The sequence below is a fragment of the Rhinoraja longicauda genome, chromosome 8 (genome assembly GCF_053455715.1).
Source record: "Rhinoraja longicauda isolate Sanriku21f chromosome 8, sRhiLon1.1, whole genome shotgun sequence".
Classification (NCBI taxonomy): domain Eukaryota; kingdom Metazoa; phylum Chordata; class Chondrichthyes; order Rajiformes; family Arhynchobatidae; genus Rhinoraja; species Rhinoraja longicauda.
This window is the reverse complement of record NC_135960.1, coordinates 69,454,471-69,473,594: the sequence shown is the minus strand read 5'-3', so window position 1 is coordinate 69,473,594 and position 19,124 is coordinate 69,454,471. Positions and strand designations below refer to the sequence as shown.

Below are 19,124 nucleotides of genomic sequence, written 5' to 3'. Positions count from 1 at the left end.
TGTACACCGCTGACTGGATAGCACTCAACGAGAAAGCTTTTCACTGTACCTCGGTACACGTGACAATAATAAACGAAACTAAAGTTAAAAAATGGAATATCTAATGGAAGTAATTAGAACTGTGTAGAAAGCAGGGCCTGCGATTGCTAGATGTGTAAGAAAGAACTGCAGATGCTGGATGTGTAAAAAAGAACTGCAGATGGTATATGTGTAAGTAGGAACTACAGATGGTATATGTGTAAGTAGGAACTACAGATGGTATATGTGTAAGAAGGAACTGCAGATGCTGGATATGTAAGAAGGAACTGCAGATGCTGGATGTGTGAGAAGGAACTTTAGATGTTGGTTTAAAACGAAGAGAGACAAAAAAAGCTGGAGTAACTCAGCGGGACATGCAGCATCTCTGGAGAGAAGAGATGGGTGACGTTTCGTGTCGAGACCTTTCTTAAGGGTCATCACCCATTCCTTCTCTCCAGAGATGCTGCCTGTCCCGCTGAGTTACTCCAGCTTTTTCTGTCTGTCTGCAGATGCCGGTTAATACACAAAAGGACACAAAGTGCAGGAGTAACTCAGCGGGTCAGGCAGTATCTCTGGCGGACAGTGACGGGTGTTGGGTTGAGATGAGTTGAAGGGTGAGGTGTTGATGTCTCTCTCTCTCTCTGGTGCCGCAGGCGTTGACGAGTGCAATAACCCCGAGCTGAATCACTGCACCCACATCTGCACCAACGCGCTGGTGGGCTTCCTCTGCTCCTGCCCACCCGGGTACCAACTGCTGGAGGACGGGCAGACTTGCGTAGACGTCGACGAGTGCAACGAGACCCCGGGCGTCTGCAGCCAGATCTGTGAGAACATGGAGGGCTCGTACATCTGCAAATGTGCCGCGGGGCACCTGCGGGAGCCCGACGGCCGAACCTGCCGCCAGAACAGCAACATCGCCCCTTACCTCCTCTTCAGCAACCGCTACTACATACGCAACTTCTCCGTGGACGGGAACTCCTACACCCTTGTTCAGCAAGGGCTGCTCAACGTCGGTGCTCTGGACTTTGACCGGGTGGAACAAAGGTTGTACTGGTTCGACATGGGCCGAAGAGTGATGGAGCGAATGTTCCTCAATGAAAGCGTAAAGGAGACAGTCATCAGCCATGACCTGTTCGGGGCCGAGGGTCTGGCCGTGGATTGGGTTGGCAGGTAAGAGAACCATCATCCCTCACCGCACGTCTAACTATCTTAAACTACTGCGCAATACAATCCCGTCAAAGTCCAATCAAATACAATGCCAGACCTGAAGAGGATGTTATAAGAAGATAACTGCAGATGCTGGTACAAATCGAAGGTTTTTATTCACAACATGCTGGAGTAACTCAGCAGGTCAGGCAGCCTCTCGGGAGAGAAGGAATGGGTGACGTTTCGGGTCGAGACCCTTCTTCAGTCTGAAGAAGGGTCTCGACCCGAAACTTCACCCATTCCTTCTCTCCCGAGATGCTGCCTGACCCGCTGAGTTACTCCAGCTTTTTGTGTCTATCTGAAGAGGATGTTGCCATTACTCAAGGGGGAGAGAGGAGGGGCAGGTTAAAGTCCAGCAGGTAATTGAATTGAATTAGACAATAGACAATAGACAATAGATGCAGGAGGAGGCCATTCGGCCCTTCGAGCCAGCACCGCCATTCAATGTGATCATGGCTGATCATTCTCAATCAGTACCCCGTTCCTGCCTTCTCCCCATACCCCCTGACTCCGCTATCCTTAAGCGCTCTATCTAGCTCTCTCTTGAATGCATTCAGAGAATTGGCCTCCACTGCCTTCTGAGGCAGAGAATTCCACAGATTCACAACTCTCTGACTGAAAAAGTTTTTCCTCATCTCAGTTCTAAATGGCCTACCCCTTATTCTTAAACTGCGGCCCCTTGTTCTGGACTCCCCCAACATTGGGAACATGTTTCCTGCCTCTAACGTGTCCAACCCCTTAATAATCTTATACGTTTCGATAAGATCCCCTCTCATCCTTCTAAATTCCACTTTGAAGCTGGTACAACGACTGATGGGGGAGGGACGGAGAGAGAGGTTTGCAAGGGTTACCTGAAGTTGGAGAAATCAATATTCTTACCGCTGGACTTTTAACCATGGAAATGTACAGTTCAAGAACAGACCCACGATGTCTGTGCTGAGCATGATGCCAAGACCATCGCTTATCCTCCTGCACAACCCATATCCCTCCATTCCCTGCATATCCATGTTCCTACCCAAAGCTCTCTTAAACGCCACGATCATACCTGCCTCCACACCACCACTGGCTGTGTGTACCAGGCACCCACCACCTTCTGTGTAAAAAACCTGCCCGCACATCAACCCTAAACTTTACCCCTCTCACCTTAAAGCTAGTCTGGATGCACCCCGACTTACAATATTTCGACCTTGCGATGGTGCAAACGGCAGCGTCCCGTGGTGAGCCGCACCTCGCGTCCGCCCACGTGATCACGTGTATTAAACGCATTTCGACTTACGATATTTTCGGTTTGCGATGGGTTTCTCGGAACGTAACCCCCATCGTAAGTTGGGGAGCGCCTGTGTGTGATTTTTCCATCCTGGGATTCCGACTGCCTGACTGAAAAGGTTGTGACTGTCTACCCCATCTATGCCTCCCCTAATTTTACACACTTCTATCAGGTCTCTCCGCAACCTCCGGTGCTCAGAGAAAACAATCCAAGTCTGACAATCCATGGAACAATCCAATCTCACATAATCCATCCAAAGTTTGTTTCTATACATGCTTACACAAAGAACCGTGTGCAGGTGTGTGGGGATGGAACAGGAGTTGGGGACTAACCTGTAGCTCTTTCAGAAAACACACGGGTGGGTGGTGGGTGAATGGAACGAGCTGCCAGAGGAGGTAGTTGAGGAAGGCACTCGAACAACATTTAAAAGACATTTAGGCAGGTACATGGATGGGAAAGGTTTGGAAGGATATGGGCCAGGTGGGACTAGTGTAGGTGGGACATGTTGATTAAAACGTGCAGGTTACTGTGAAAGGGCCTGACTATGAAAATACAGCTGGACTTTGCCAATAAACCTTCATTGTATTATTTTTTTAATTGAATGTGATTTTCTAAAATATGTTCCAACTATCTGCCTTTCAAAAACCCTCCTCACTTGTATCAACCTATTAAATTTATTTAAATTGTAATGTTTTCCTCATAATTGTTTACTGTCTGTCGTGTTGTTACTTGCGAGCAAGACACCAAGGCAAATTCCTTGTATATATACATACTTGGCTAATAACATTTATTCAATTCAAATCAATTCTCGCCCAGCACGCCGCTAACAATGGCCTGTCTCGGTGATCATGGTTACTTTTGTTGCGTATCTTTCATTCGTTTTCTCTACATCACCGCCGGTATCTCTCGTTTCCCTCTCCCCCGGCTCTCGGTCTGAAGAAGGGTCTGGAGCCGACACATCAGCCATTCCTTCTCTCCTGGGGCGCTGCCTGACCCGCTGAGTTCCTCCAGCTTGCTGCGTCTGCCTCCACGGCCCCTGAGGTCATTGAGCGCTTCTCTCATTGCTTAGGAAACTCTACTGGGCTGATAATTTGAAAAACTGCCTTAACGTGGCTGAGCTTGACGGGCGGTTCATGAAGAAGCTGGCGGCGCCCTGTCTGGAGATGAACAGCACCTACTGCTTTGACAATCCCCGTGCCGTGGCCCTGTATCCGAAATATGGGTGAGTGGACAACAGGTTAAATACATATTTCACCCTTGTTCCTTCGCTTAGTTCCATTTATTGTCACGTGTACTGAGGTAAAGTGAAAAACTGTCATTGCGTGCTATCCAGTCAGCAGAAAGACAATACATGGGGCAGTCACGGTGGCGCAGCGGTAGAGTTGCTGCCTTACAGCGAATGCAGCGCCGGAGACCCGGGTTCCATCCTGACCACGGGCGCCGTCTGAAAAGGAGTTTGTACGTTCTCCCCGTGACCTGCCTGGGTTTTCTCCGAGATCTTCGGTTTCCTCCCACACTCCAAAGACGTACAGGCTTGTAGATGAATTGACTTGGTAAATGTAAAAATTGTCCCAAGTGGGTGTAGGATGGTGTTAATGTGCGGGGATCGCTGGTCAGCATGGACCCGGTGGGCCGAAAGGGCCTGTTTCCACGCTGTATCTCTAAACTAAACATGATTACAATCGAGCCATTCACAGTGTACAGATACATGATAAGGGAATAACGTTTAGTGCAAGGTAAAACCAGTAAAGTCCAATCAAGGCTAGTCCGAGGGTCACCAATGAGGTCGCTAGTAGTTCAGCAGTGCTCTCTGGTTGGGGTAGGATGGTTCAGTTGCCTGATAACAGCTGGGAAGAAACTGTCCCTGAATCTGGGGGTGCTTTTCCCTTTTATTCCATTGATCCTGTATCTGAACACTTTGGACGGCTTGATTGTAATCATGTACTGTCTTCCCACTGACTGGATAGCACGCAACAAAAAGCTTTTTGCTGTACTTTGGAACACTTGACAATAATAATCTAAACTAATACAATAAACTAAAACCTTGCTTTGGGAGCGATGAGTGACTTCTAGAGTCATAGAGTGATACAGAGTGGAAACAGGCCCTTCAGCCCAACTCGACCACACCGGCCAACAATGTCCCAGCTACGCTAGTCCCACCTGCCTGCGCTTGGTCCATAATCCTCCAAACCTGTCCTATTCATGTACCTGTCTAATCGTTTCTTAAATGATGGGATAGTCCCAGCCTCAACTACCTCCTCTGGCAGCTTGTTCCATACACCCACCACCTTCTGTGTGAAAAAGTTACCCATTGGATTTCTATTAAATCTTTTCCCCTTCTCCTTGAACCTATGTCCTCTGGTCCTCGATTCCCCTACTCTGGGTAAAAGACTCCATGAAAACTCTGCCCTTTGTACCAAGTTATTCTTTCATAACAGATTTCTAATAGGACCGAGGAGCAGAATAAGGCCATTCGGCCCATCAATCCTACTCCACCATTCGCCCATGGCTGATCTAGTTTTCCGTCTCCATTAATAGAGGTGAAAAAGGTTTAACTGCAATAGATGGTGTTTGTAACTTGCAGCATCTGACAGCTTCCCTGTCAATGATGAACTCCGTTGATGATTATTGACTATATCATCACCAGATCGCTTCGCTCAACATCAGCGCTCGGTCCGCGTTAAACAATCTGATCTCCAGGTGGCTGAGCACTTCAACTCCCCCTCCCACTCCCAGTCTGACCTTTCTGTCATGGACCTCCTCCAGTGCCATAGTGAGGCCCACCGGAAATTGGAGGAACAGCACCTCATATTTCACCTGGGCAGCTTGCAGCCCAGTGGTATGAACATTGACTTCTCCAACTTTAGATAGTTCCTCTGTCCCTCTCTTCCCCTCCTCCTTCCCAGATCTCCCTCTATCCTCCTGTCTCCACCTATATCCTTCCTTTGTCCCGCTCCCCTGACATCAGTCTGAAGAAGGGTCTCGACCCGAAACGTCGCCCATTCCTTCTCTCCTAAGATGCTGCCTGACCTGCTGAGTTACTCCAGCATTTTGTGAATAAATATCATCACCAGAGATCACAGATGATTGACTTGTACTAAACACAATCTTAAATTAAAATTTGGCACTTTGTGCTGGATATAAACATATAAGCACAAACGGAGCCCTCAGCACCACAGCTCTGCTTAGTTCAATAAGACAACGGTGATTAATTGTCATCTCAGTTCTGCATCCCCCAAACCCCCCCCTCACCTCCAATTACATTTTATTACCTTGCTTATCAAGAATATGCATATATTCCTGAAAACCAAGATATATTCAAGAATATAGATGCCCCCATATAGGGCGGCACGGTGGCGCAACGGTAGAGTTGCTGCCTCACAGCGCCGGAGACACGGGTTCCATCCTGACTATGGGTGCTGTCTGTATAGAGTTTGCACGTTCTCCCCGTGACCCCGTGGGCTTTCTCCAGGTGCTGTGGACTCCTACGACACTCCAAAGAAATGCAGGTTTATAGGTTAATTAGCTTCTGTAAATTGTCCCCAGTATGTAGGATAGACTAGTGTACATTGATTGCTGGTCGGCATGGACTCTCGGTGGACAGAAGAGCCTGCTTCCACGCTGTATCTCGAAACTAAACTAAACATATAGACTTAAAGATTGGACAGCTGTATTTGCAACTGTTATTTTTCACAATGCGATTGAATTTTCTGTTATGTTGTACAATTCAATTTGGTACGCTAGAATGTGACTTGTTGGAAGCTTCAGTGTGATGTACATGTTTTAGATATTCGACATTTTGCAGGTATATTTTCTGGAGTGACTGGGGTGATCAAGCCTACATTGGCCGCATGGGGATGGATGGTAGAAACGCATCGGCCATTATTGCCACCAAGTTAGAATGGCCAAATGGTATAACCATCGACTACACCAACGACAAACTCTACTGGACTGATGCCCACCTAAATTACATCGAGTAAGTACATCTGTACGTTGAGAAAGCTCACCTGGAACTTTCAGGGAGCAGCTTTAGCTTAGTTTAGTTTAGTCTAGAGACACAGAATGGAAAGCCTCCAGAGGAGGTTAACAATAATGATTCCAGGAATGAGTGGGTTAACGTTTGACAGCACTGGGCCTGTACTTGCTGGAGTTTAGAAGGTTGAGGGAAGATTGAACCTTACAGAATAATGAAAGGCACAGATAGAGTGGATGTGGAAAGGATGTTTCCACTGGTGGGAGAGTCTAGGGCCAGCGGTCATAGTCTCAGAATTAGAGGCCGTTCTTTTAGACAGGAGGTGAGGAGGAACTTCTTTAGTCAGAGGGTGGTTAATCTGTGGAACTCGTTGCCACAGAGGACTGTGGAGGCCAAGTCAGTGGATATTTTTAAGGCAGAGATAGACACATTCTTGATTAGAACGGGTGTCAAGGGTTATGGGGAGAAGGCAGGAAAATGGGAGTAGGAGGCAGTGATCAGCCATGATTGAATGGCGGAGTTAACTCGTGGGCCGAATGTCCTAATTCTATTCCTATAACTTGTGAACTTGGGAAACCGTGGCCCACTGAGTCCGCGCTGATCAACGGTCACCCCTATACTAGGGATATGTTCCTGGTTTCCACATTTCCCGATTGTAGTGAGGTAAAACGCCATTAATCCCCACACTCCGACTTTGGTGGTGGCTGGATCTCCAGACTATTGGATGTGATTCCAATTAACACTCTCAACAGACTTAACTTAAAAAAAAGATGTTCCACAGCAGCATAATCAATTTCCGAGCACCTCAGTGATAAAAGTGTGAGGGGAGGTGGGTTGAGGGGATTGAGAGTCAGACCCAGCCCTCAAAAGGGGGAAGGGGGGCAGTGACTACAGAAGGGGGGTACTTATGACTAAAGGAGGGTTGAGAATTGAGGAACACAGATTAAAAGGTGGGGGGAGTGAGAACGAAGGTCAATGATCGGGGAGGGGGGGTGAGAATTGGGGACACTGATTAAAGGGATGGGGGGAAGGTGAGAACGAGGCTCATGATTAGAGGGGGGGGGGTGAGAATTAGGGACAGATTAAAGGGAGGGGGGTGGGTGAGACCCAGGATCAGTGATCAGAGAGGGTGTGGTGAGAACGAGGTTCATGATCAGAGGGGGGTGGGGATTGGGGACACAAATTAAAGTGAGGGGGGGAGGGTGAGAACGAGGGTCATGATCAGAGTCATGTGGTGGGGGGGCTGTAAATTGGGGGGCGTTGCAGAGCCTGATGCTACACCACCAGGATCCCTAGTTCCCAGAGTTTTACTGTGATGGCCTTGGCTTCTCACCAACAATGGCTTCCCCTGGGCACTTGGCAGGTGGTGAAGACCATGGGTTCTGCTTTCTTGGTTTCCAATGTGCCTCCATCACTGTTTCTCACCGGGATGCACCACAGGAGACTTCATTTTGATGGTGATCCTTGTCCAATGTGGTGATCCCACATGTGGTGAGGAAAGATTGGACAGACTGGGCTTGTATTCACTGGAGTTTAGAAGGATGAGAGGGGGATCTTATACAAACATGTAAAATTATGAAATGACTGGACAAGCCAGATGCAGGAAAAATGTTCCCAAAGTTGGGGGAGTCCAGAACCAGGGGCCACAGTCTAAGAATAAAGGGGAGGCCATTTAAAACTGAGTTGAGAAGAAACTTTTTCACCCAGAGAGTTGTGAATTTGTGGAATTCTCTGCCACAGAGGGCAGTGGAGGCCAATTCACTGGATGGATTTAAACGAGAGTTAGATAGAGCTCTAGGGGCTAGTGGAATCAAGGGATGTGGGGAGAAGGCAGGTACGGGTTACTGATTGTGGATGATCAGCCACGATCACAATGAATGGCGGTGCTGGCTCGAAGGGCCAAATGGCCCCCTCCTGCACCTATTTTCTATGTTTCTAATATTGCAACTTGGTTTTGAATTTAACTGCTGCGCTACAAAAATATACTTTACTTCAAAACTTTAGAAGGATGAGAGGAGATCTTTAGAAGGATGAAGGATTTAGAAGGATGAGAGGAGATCTTATCGAAATGTATAAGATTATTAAGGGGTTGGACACGTTAGAGGCAGGAAACATGTTCCCAATGTTGGGGGAGTCCAGAACCAGGGGCCACAGTTTAAGAATAAGGGGTAGGCCATTTAGAACGGAGATGAGAAAAAACTTTTTCACTCAGATAGTTGTGAATCTGTGGAATTCTCTGCCTCATTCTGCCTTATTTTCTGAACTCTGACACCATTCAGAAAATCACTAGAGGCCAATTCTCTGAATGAATTCAAGAGAGAGCTAGATAGAGCTCTTAAGGATAGCGGAGTCAGGGGGTATGGGGAGAAGGCAGGGACGGGGTTCTGATTGAGAATGATCAGCCATGATCACATTGAATGGTGGTGCTGGCTCGAAGGGCCGAATGGCCTCCTCCTGCACCTATTGTCTATTGTCTAAAACTCAAAAATGCAGTCTTATTAAAATATTAATTCTGTTTGCACATCATCCACACATTTATCACAGTTCTGCAGGGGAAGTAGTGATTGAATTAGTTAACATGGACTCTTTAACTTTGTTGATGTCTTGGCTAGGAAGTGTAAATGTTTGTGTTGTTTAGGTTCTCCAATTTGGACGGGAGCCACCGGCACACAGTGTTTGACGGGAGTCTGAGCCACCCCTTTGCCATCAGCCTGTTTGAGGATACAATATACTGGACCGACTGGAACACCAAATCAGTGGAGAAAGCCAACAAGTACACGGGGGAAGACCGAGTCCTCTTGGTAAACACCACCCACACACCCACTGATATCCTGGTGTACCATCCGTACAGACAACCCATCGGTAAATGTATATACTGTGATATGGAATGCACTGTCCCTGCCTCAATGGAAACGCCTTGTTCTCTAGAGATGCTGCCTGACCCACTGAGATACTCTAGCACGTTGTGTCCTCTTTATAAACTAAACCAGCATCTGCTGTTCCATGTTTCTATGTAATAAAAAGGGACACAAAGTGCTGGAGTAACTCAGCGGGTCAGGCAGCATCTCTGGAGAACATGGATAGGTGACGTTTCACAGAGTGCTGGAGTAACTCAGCGGGTCAGGCAGCATCTCTGGAGAACATGGATAGGTGACGTTTCACAGAGTGCTGGAGTAACTCAGCGGGTCAGGCAGCATCTCTGGAGAACATGTTTCAGGTTGGGACCCTGCTTCAGTGCTTGTTTCTGTATAATACTGAGATTTAGCTCAGATGGAGAGTTGTTGGTGCGGTGCATATTTGCTCATTTTCGATTGTAATCTTGTAGTGTTGTCCTTTTGTACACTTCTGTTAAGAGGTAAATGCACAGAGTCTTTTACCCAGAGTAGGGGAATCAAGAGCCAGAGGACATATGTTTACGCTGGGGAGGGGAAAGATTTGGTCGGAATCTGAGGGGCAGCTTTTTTATCCAGAGGATAGTGGGTGTATGAAACGACCTGCAAGAGGAGGTGGTTGAGGCAGGTGCTACCGCAACATTGAAGAAGCATTTGGACAGGTACATGGATAGGACAGGATGCTAGGTTGAAAGGTCATTGAGATGCGTGCTGGTTTTCACGGTTGTTTTTGCACCGATTTCCATTCCAGCAATCAATCCATGCGGCTCCAACAATGGCGGCTGCTCGCACCTGTGTCTCATCGCCAGCGGGGGTGAGAGCTACGCGTGTGAATGCCCAGACAACTTTGCCAGGCAGGTGGGCAGTACCACTCACTGTGTCCCCATGTGCACTAGTACCCAGTACAGATGTCGAGACAATGAAAGGTAAGTAACTCCTGCCTTCCCAACCAGTCTGTGAGCATCAACAGTTGCTTTTAATGTGACCCGTGTATCCAGCAAGTCAAAGCTCTTAGAACAGTGCAGCACAATAGACAATAGACAATAGGTGCATGATGAGGCCATTCGGCCCTTCGAGCCTGCACCGCCATTCAATGTGATCATGGCTGATCATTCTCAATCAGTACCATGTTCCTGCCTTCTCCCCATACCCCCTGACTCCGCTATCCTTAAGAGCTCGATCTAGCTCTCTCTTGAATGCATTCAGAGAATTGGCCTCCAATGCCTTCTGAGGCAGAGAATTCCACAGATTCACAACTCTCTGACTGAAAAGGTTTTTCCTCATCTCCGTTCTAAATGGCCTACCCCTTATTCTTAAACTGTTGCCACCTTGTTCTGGACTCCCCCAACATTGGGAACATGTTTCCTGCCTCTAACGTGTCCAACCCCTTAATAATCTTATACGTTTCGATAAGATCTCCTCTCATCCTTCTAAATTCCAGTGTATACAAGCCTAGTCGCTCCAGTCTTTCAACATACGACATTCCCGCCATTTCGAGAATTAACCTAGTAAACCTACGCTGCACGCCCTCAATAGCAAGAATATCCTTCCTCAAATTTGGAGACCAAAAATGCACACAGTACTCCAGGTGCACAAGAGCAGACCACGATGCTGATTTAAACTAACCCCCTCTGCTTGCACAAGGTCTGTGTTCCCTGAGCAAAACACTAGGTCCTGGAGGAACCCAGCGTTAACAGGCTGTGTGACTGGTGGGAGACACACGAGACTGCAGACACAGGAATCCTGAGCAAAACTCAAAGTGCCAGAGGAACTCGGCACGTCAGGGGGCACCTATGGAAGGAATGGATAGGTGACATTTCGGGTCGGAACAACTTCTTCAATAGAAAATAGATGCAGGAGTAGGCCATTCGGCCCCTCGAGCCAGCACCGCCATTCAATATGATCATGGCGGATCAATGAAAATCAATACCCCCCCGTTCCTGCTTTTTCCCCCATATCCATTGATTGCTTTAGCCCTAAGAGCTCTATCGACACTCTCTCTTGAAAACATCCGATGAATTGGCCTCCACTGCTTTCTGTGGCAGAGATTTCCACAGATTCACAACTCTTTGGCTGAAACATCACCTTCCCATTCCCTCTACAGACGCTGCTTGACCTACTGAGTTCCTCCAGCACTTTTCTTTTAGTCACGATTCCAGCATCTGCAGTCTCTGTGTCTCCCCCCATTCCCTGCCTGTTAACGCCTCTCAAACGTTGCTATTGTGTCTACTTCCACCAGCTTCCACCACTCCACCATGTCTCAATGGATCCAATGTACGTTAATCTTCAGGATCAGGCTACCGTGAGAAGCCTTGCCAGCAGCCTCACTGAAGTCCATGTAGACAACATCTACTGCCCTGTCCTCATAAAATCATCTTCATCACCCCCTCACAAAACTCCAGTCATTTGTAATACATGACCTCCCACACAGAGCCTTGCCGACTGCCCACTTAAAACATCTGTGCTCTTCCAGACGTGAGTAAATCCCATCCGAAAGCATGCTCTCAAATCAATTCCCCGAAGGACATGTAAGGCCCACTGGCCGACAATGACCTTGGTTGTCCCGACTGCCCATCTGACAGAAAGGGACAATATGGGCTCTGGGACCGCACCTGTGGCGAGAGAAGGTTCAAAGATTTCAGTCAATGCATATTCTCCCCAACATTTCTGTTCATCTGTTGAATGGACCCAACACGTGCATGAGTGCCATCATTCTGTTGGACGTGAAAATGGCGCCAAACCTGGCAACTCTTGTGTACTGTCTCAGTGTCCTATTTCTGTACGCTGTATCTAAGATGTGTTTAACATAGAAACATAGAAAATAGGTGCAGGAGGAGGCCATTTGGCCCTTCGAGCCAGCACTGCCATTCATTGTGATCATGGCTGATCATCCACAATCAGTAACCCGTGCCTGCCTTCTCCCCATATCCCTTGATTCCACTAGCCCCTGGAGCTCTATCTAACTCTCTTTTAAATTCATCCAGTGAATTGTCCTCCACTGGCTTCTGTGGCAAAAAATTCCACAAATTCACAACTCTCTGGGTGGAAACAATTTTTCTCACCTCAGTTTTAAATGGCCTCCCCTTTATTCTTAGACTGTGGCCCCTGGTTCTGGACTCCCCCAACATTGGGGACATTTTTCCTGCATCTAGCTTTTCCAGTCCTTTTATAATTTTATACGTCTCTATAAGATCCCCTCTCATCCTTCTGAATTCCGGTGAATACAAGCCCAGTCTTTCCAATCTTTCCTCATATGACAGTCCCGCCTTCCCGGGGATTAACCTCGTGCACCTCGAAGGTATTTATTTCACAAAATGCTGGAGTAACTCAGCAGCTCAGGCAGCATCTCAGGAGAGAAGGAATGGGCGACGTTTCGGATCGAGACCTACACTGCCTCAATAGCAATGTATAGTAATACTTGTACTGAATGTTGTGGAGAAATAATGTTGCAGTACCTCTGTACATGTGACAATACAGTACCATGGAGTAATTGAGCCACTGAGCCATTGAACTATTAAACCGCTGACCCAATGAACCGTTGAAGCACTCTTTGTCTCCCTAGGTGTATTCCGATCTGGTGGAAGTGTGATGGGCAGAAGGATTGTCGCGATGGCTCAGACGAGCCCAGCACCTGCCCGCCCCACTACTGCAGACTGGGGCAATTTCAGTGTAACGATGGTAACTGCACCAGTCCCAGCCTCCTGTGCAATGGCTATCAGGATTGCGCAGATGAATCCGATGAAGACGCCGCACTTTGTCGTAAGCGTTTCCTCTTGTGAATTGAACCTAGTTGTTGATAACAAAGACAGACACTAGGGCACTGGAGCAACCCAGCGGGTCAGGCAGCGTCTCTGGAGAACATGGTTACGTGACGTTTCGGGTCAGGACTCTTTATCCTCTGTGGATGGTCACCAGGCTACACAGGCATCATTTCCACCAGCATCCAGTCCAAGTGATAGACCATCTGTGACGTTTTATTGTCCGAGTCCTCTGGTAGAGTCACAGTCTGAAGAAGGGTCTCGATCCGAAACGTCAGCCATTCATTCTCTCCAGAGATGCTGCCTGTCCCGCTGAGTTACTCCGGCATTTTGTGTCTATCTTCGAGTCACAGCTCAGTTTAGTTTAATTTAATTTAGTTTACTTTAGTTTATTATTGCCACGTGTACCGAGGTCCAGTGAAAAGCTTTTGTTGTGTTCTATCCTGCCAGCAGAAAGAGCACACATGATTACAATCGAACCGTCCACAGTGTACAGATACAGGACAACGGGAATAACGTTTAGTGCAAGATAGAGTCCAGTAAAGTCCGATTAAAGAGAGTCCGAGGGTCTCCAATGAGATAGATGGCAGCTCAGGACCGCTCTCTAGTTGGTGATCGGATGGTTCAGTTGCCTGATAACAGCTGGGAAGAAACTGTCCCTGAATCTGGAGGTGTGCGTATTTTCACACTTCTGTACCTCTTGCCTGATGGGAGAGGGGAGAAGAGGGAGTGGCCGGGGTGAGACTGGTCCTTGATAATGCTGCTGGCCTTGCCGAGGCAGCGTGAAGTGTGGATGGAGTCAATGGAAGGGAGGTTAGTTAGCGTGATGGACCGGGGTGAGTCCGATCATTGATAATGCTGCTGGCCTTGCCGAGGCAGCGTGAAGTGTGGATGGAGTCAATGGAAGGGAGGTTAGTTAGCGTGATGGACCGGGGTGAGACTGGTCCTTGATAATGCTGCTGGCCTTGCCGAGGCAGCGTGAAGTGTGGACAGAGTCAATGGTTACAGGGGAGAAGGATTGGTTACAGGGGAGAAACGGGAATGACCGGGGTGAGACTGGATCTTGATTATGCCGGTGGCTCACCTTGGTTCCAGTTCCTGCTGGTTGAAAATCGATGCTCCAATGTTGAATCCAACGTGACAGACCTGAGCAGAGGAGCGGGGCGACGTGACTTAAGTGCCGCCCCTCCTGTGTTGCAGTGAGTCACCAGTGCGAGAGCTACCAGTGGCAGTGCAGTAACAAGGGCTGTATCCCCGAGGCCTGGCAGTGTGACGGTGAGAACGACTGCACAGACAACTCCGATGAAGATGCTGCATCCTGCGCCTCCCGAAGCTGCAACCCTGGCCAGTTCAAATGCAGCAACGGCCACTGCATCCCCCAATCCTGGAAATGCGACGTGGACGATGATTGTGGCGACTACTCCGACGAGCCCTATGAGGAATGCCGTGAGTGCCGGAGAAAGGGACCTGTTCTGGAGGGCGGCTGATGGTTGATAGTTAAGCTGTACTTGAAAATACGCGGCAAACCCCGTCACAGTGGCGGCACGGTGGCGCAGCGGGTAGAGCTGCTGCCTCACAGTGCCAGAGACCCGGGTTCGATCCTGACCTCGGGTGCTGTCTGTGCGGAGTTTGCACGCTCTCCCAGTGACCGCATGGTTTTAGACAATAGACAATAGGTGCAGGAGGAGGCCATTCGGCCCTTCGGGCCAGCACCGCCATTCAATGTGATCATGGCTGATCATTCTCAATCAGTACCCCGACCCTGCCTTCTCCCCATACCCCCTGACTCCTCTATCCTTAAGAGCTCTTTCTAGCTCTCTCTTGAATACATTCAGAGACTTGGCCTCCACTGCCTTCTGAGGCAGTGAATTCCACAGATTTACAACTCTCTGACTGAAAATGTTTTTCCTCATCTCTGTTCTAAATGGCCTACCCCTTATTCTTAAACTGTGGCCCCTGGTTCTGGACTCCCCCAACATTGGGAACATGTTTCCTGCCTCTAACGTGTCCAACCCCTTAATAATCTTATACGTTTCGATAAGATCCCCTCTCATCCTTCTAAATTCCAGTGTATACAAGCTTAGCCGCTCCAGTCTTTCAACATACGACAGTCCCGCCATTCCGGGAATTAACCTAGTAAACCTACGCTGCACGCCCTCAATAGCAAGAATATCCTTCCTCAAATTTGGAGACCAAAACTGCACACAGTACTCCAGGTGCGGTCTCACTAGGGCCCTGTACAACTGCAGAAGGTCCTCTTTGCTCCTATACACAACTCCTCTTGTTATGAAGGCCAACATTGCTGCCTCACAGCAGAAGCCAGCGACCCGGGTTCGATCCTGACTACGGGTGCTTCATGTGCAGAGTTTGTACGTTCTCCCCGTGACCTGCGTGGGTATTCGCCAGGTGCTCCGGTATCCTCCCACTTTCCAAAGACATACAGATTTGTAGGTTAATTAGCTCTGGTAAAAATTGTAAAATTGTCCCTGGCGGGTAAGGTAGTGCTAGCATATGGGGTGGGGGGGTCGCTGGTCGGCGCGGACTCGGTGGGCCGAGGGGCCAATTTCTGCGCTGTCTCTCCAAATTATAAAGTGACTGCGATAACATGGCTGAGCGGCACGGTGCCTTACAGTGAATGCAGCGCCGGAGACTCAGGTTCGATCCTGACTACGGGCGCCGTCTGTACGGAGTTTGTACGTTCTCCCCGTGACCTGCGTGGGTTTTCCCCGAGATCTTCGGTTTCCTCCCACACTCCAGAGACGTACGGGTATGTAGGTTAATTGACTGGGTAAATGTAAAAATTGTCCCTAGTGTGTGTAGGATAGTGTTAATGTGCGGGGATCGCTGGGCGGCGCGGACTCGGTGGGCCGAAGGGCCTGTTTCCGCGCAGTATCTCTAAATCTAAATCTAAATAACATGTGATGAGTAAGTTGTCATGCATTGCAATTCCCTGAATAATGCTTGTTTTCTCTCAGACGGACCTGACCATTCCTGTGACATTCACACTGAGTTCTCCTGTCGAACCAACTACCGCTGCATTCCCAACTGGGCCATATGCAACGGTTTTAATGATTGCCGGGACAACACCGACGAGCAAAACTGTGGTACGTGAGAAAAGCCAGGCACATTCACTATAGGTGTAGGAAGCAACTGCAGGTGCTGGCTTAAACTAACGGTAGACACAAACGGCTGGAGTAACTCAGCGGGACAGGCAGCATCTCCGGAGAAAAGGAATGGGTGACGTTTCGGGTCGAGACCTTTCTTCAGACTGAGAGTCAGGGGAAAGAAAAACGAGAGACATAGACGGTGATATTATTAATCTGTTTTATATCTCTCCACATCACTGTCTATACCTCTCATTTCTCTTTCCCCCGACTCTCAGTCCGATGAAGGATGTGCTGCCCCTGGCGAGGGTCCAGAGCAGGTTTACGAGAATGATCCCAGGAACGATTGGGTTAACATATGATGAGCGTTTGTCGGCACTGGGCCTGTACTCGCTGGAGTTTAGAAGGATGAGGGGGGGATCTCATTGAAACGTACTGAACGGTGAGAAGCCCGGATAGAGTGGATGTGGAGAGGATGTTTCCACTAGTGGGAGAGTCTAGGACCAGAGGTCATGCCTCAGAATAAAGGGACGTACCTTTAGAAAAGAGATGAAAAATAATTTCTCTAGTCAGAGGGTGGTGAATCTGTGGAATTCGTTGCCACAGACGGCTGTGGAGGCCAAGTTAATGGATATTTTTAAGGTAGAGACTGACGGATTCTTGATTAGTACAGGGTGTCAGGGGTTATGGGGAGAAGGCAGGAGAATGGGGTTGTGAGGGAGAGATAGTTCAGCTACGATTGAATGGCAGAGTGGACTAGATGGGCCGAATGGCTTCATCTTGCTCCTAGAACTGGTGGGTGAGTGAAGTGGATGCGTCCTAACATTTCGGCTTTCTTGCCTTGCTCCCACAGAGGACCGTACCTGTAGCCCGACCGGCGACTTCCGCTGTGATGACCATCGCTGTATCCCACTGCGCTGGAGGTGTGATGGTGACACCGACTGTAGCGATGACTCTGATGAGCGGGACTGTGGTACGTAACACCCCCGCATACAGGGACTGTGGTAACACCCCCACATACAGGGACTGCACCCCCACACACAGGGACTGTGGTAACACCCCCGCATACAGGGACTGCACCCCCACATACAGGGACTGTGGTAACACCCCCACATACAGGGACTGCACCCCCACACACAGGGACTGTGGTAACACCCCCGCATACAGGGACTGCACCCCCACATACAGGGACTGTGGTAACACCCCCACATACAGGGACTGCGCCCCCACATACAGGGACTGTGGTAACACCCCCACATACAGGGACTGTGGTAACACCCCCACATACAGGGACTGTGGTAACACCCCCACATACAGGGACTGCACCCCACACACAGGGACTGTGGTACCACCCCCACATACAGGGACTGCACCCCCACATACAGGGACTGCACCCCCACATACAGGGACTGTGGTAACACCCCCACATACAGGGACTGCACCCCCACACACAGGGACTGCACCCCCACATACAGGGAGTGTGGTATGTAACACCTTCACATACAGGGAGTGTGGTATGTAACACCCCCACATACAGGGAGTGTGCTATGTAACACCCCCACATACAGGTGTGTAGGATGGTGCTGGTGTGTGGGGTGATGGCTGGTCGGCGTGGACTTGGTGGGCCATAGGGCCTGTTTCCGCTCTGCATATCTAAAGCCTAAAGTCACTGCTTACATGTGTTTACTTCCCCACTACTGATGCTCCTGAAGTAAGGGTAGGCCTTTGAACATGCTCCTTCCTTCCTGGCTGATTGCCTTGTCCAATACCGTATTTCCACCCTCTTGACCCACCCCTCTGGAGTGTGCAAGGTACACTTGTTACGAATGCTTTGTTACTGTGGGACTGCGATGTACCATGTCATCGAAAGTAGAAGTCAGCTGTGAATATGCTCAAAGACACAAAGTGCTGGAGTAACTCAGCGGGTCAGGCAGCATCTCTGGAGAACATGGATCGGCGACGTTTCAGGTCGGGACCCTTCTTCAGACCGATTGTGTTAGGGGAGGGGTGGGGGTGGGGGGGGGGGGGGCGGGAGGGGAGAAAAGTGGAAGAGAGGAGGGGGCAGGACAGTCCGAAGAAGGGTCCAGACCCGAAACGTAACCCTTTTTTTTAATCTCCAGAGATGCTGCCTGACCCGCTGTTTCACTCCAGTACTTTGTGTGTATCAGAGGCAGGACAAAGCCTGTCAAGTGATCGGTGGATACAGGTGAATGTGTTCTGCAAGTCCACAGACTGGCTCTTCACTCTGAGATGTGTTTGAATTCTCCGAGAGCAATGGGAAGCAGATGAGTGTTTCCCAGCAGAAGGTGCCGACAGCTTGCTCTAGCAATTAAACTGGAGGGAGAAGAGTCGAGAATCAGAACATAGAAACACAGAAAACAGATGCAGGAGGAGGCCATTTAGCCCCTTGAGCCAGCACCGCCATTCATTGTGATCATGGCTGATCATCCACAATCAGTAACCCGTGCCTGCCTTCTCCCCATATCCCTTGATTCCACTAGCCCCTAGAGCTCTATCTAACTCTTTTAAATTCATCCAGTGAATTGGCCTCCACTGCCTTCTGATGTCAGAGAATTACACAAATTCACAACTCTCTGGGTGAAAAAGTTTCTTCTCACCTCAGTTTTAAATGGCCTCCCCTTTATTCTTAGACTGTGGCCCCTGGTTCTGGACTCCCCCAACATTGGCAACATTTTTCCTGCATCTAGCTTGTCCAGCCCTTTTATAATTGTATACGTCTCTATAAGATCCCCTCTCATCCTTCTAAACTCCAGTGCATACACGCCTAGTCTTTCCTGATATGACAGCCCCGCCAGCACTCTATAATTTTCCTTGCCTTGGTGTTGGGTCTAATGGGATGAGTTGTTGTCGTGTTGGTGCCTTGGTGTTGGGTCTCATGGGACTTTG

The 19,124-nt window shown here is 49.0% G+C and overlaps 1 protein-coding gene across 1 annotated transcript in view; it reads left to right on the top strand.

Annotated features, from left to right (window-relative positions):
- Positions 1 to 19,124, top strand: part of lrp2a (low density lipoprotein receptor-related protein 2a) — a 210,335-nt gene that overhangs the window by 130,796 nt on the left and 60,415 nt on the right. Inside the window, exons 49-57 of the mRNA XM_078404632.1 lie at positions 672 to 1,188; positions 3,561 to 3,713; positions 6,297 to 6,467; positions 9,103 to 9,326; positions 10,107 to 10,281; positions 12,918 to 13,114; positions 14,314 to 14,559; positions 16,089 to 16,217; positions 17,071 to 17,190. Coding sequence (XP_078260758.1) covers positions 672 to 1,188; positions 3,561 to 3,713; positions 6,297 to 6,467; positions 9,103 to 9,326; positions 10,107 to 10,281; positions 12,918 to 13,114; positions 14,314 to 14,559; positions 16,089 to 16,217; positions 17,071 to 17,190 — 1,932 coding nt within the window. The remainder of the gene's footprint in view (positions 1 to 671; positions 1,189 to 3,560; positions 3,714 to 6,296; positions 6,468 to 9,102; positions 9,327 to 10,106; positions 10,282 to 12,917; positions 13,115 to 14,313; positions 14,560 to 16,088; positions 16,218 to 17,070; positions 17,191 to 19,124) is intronic.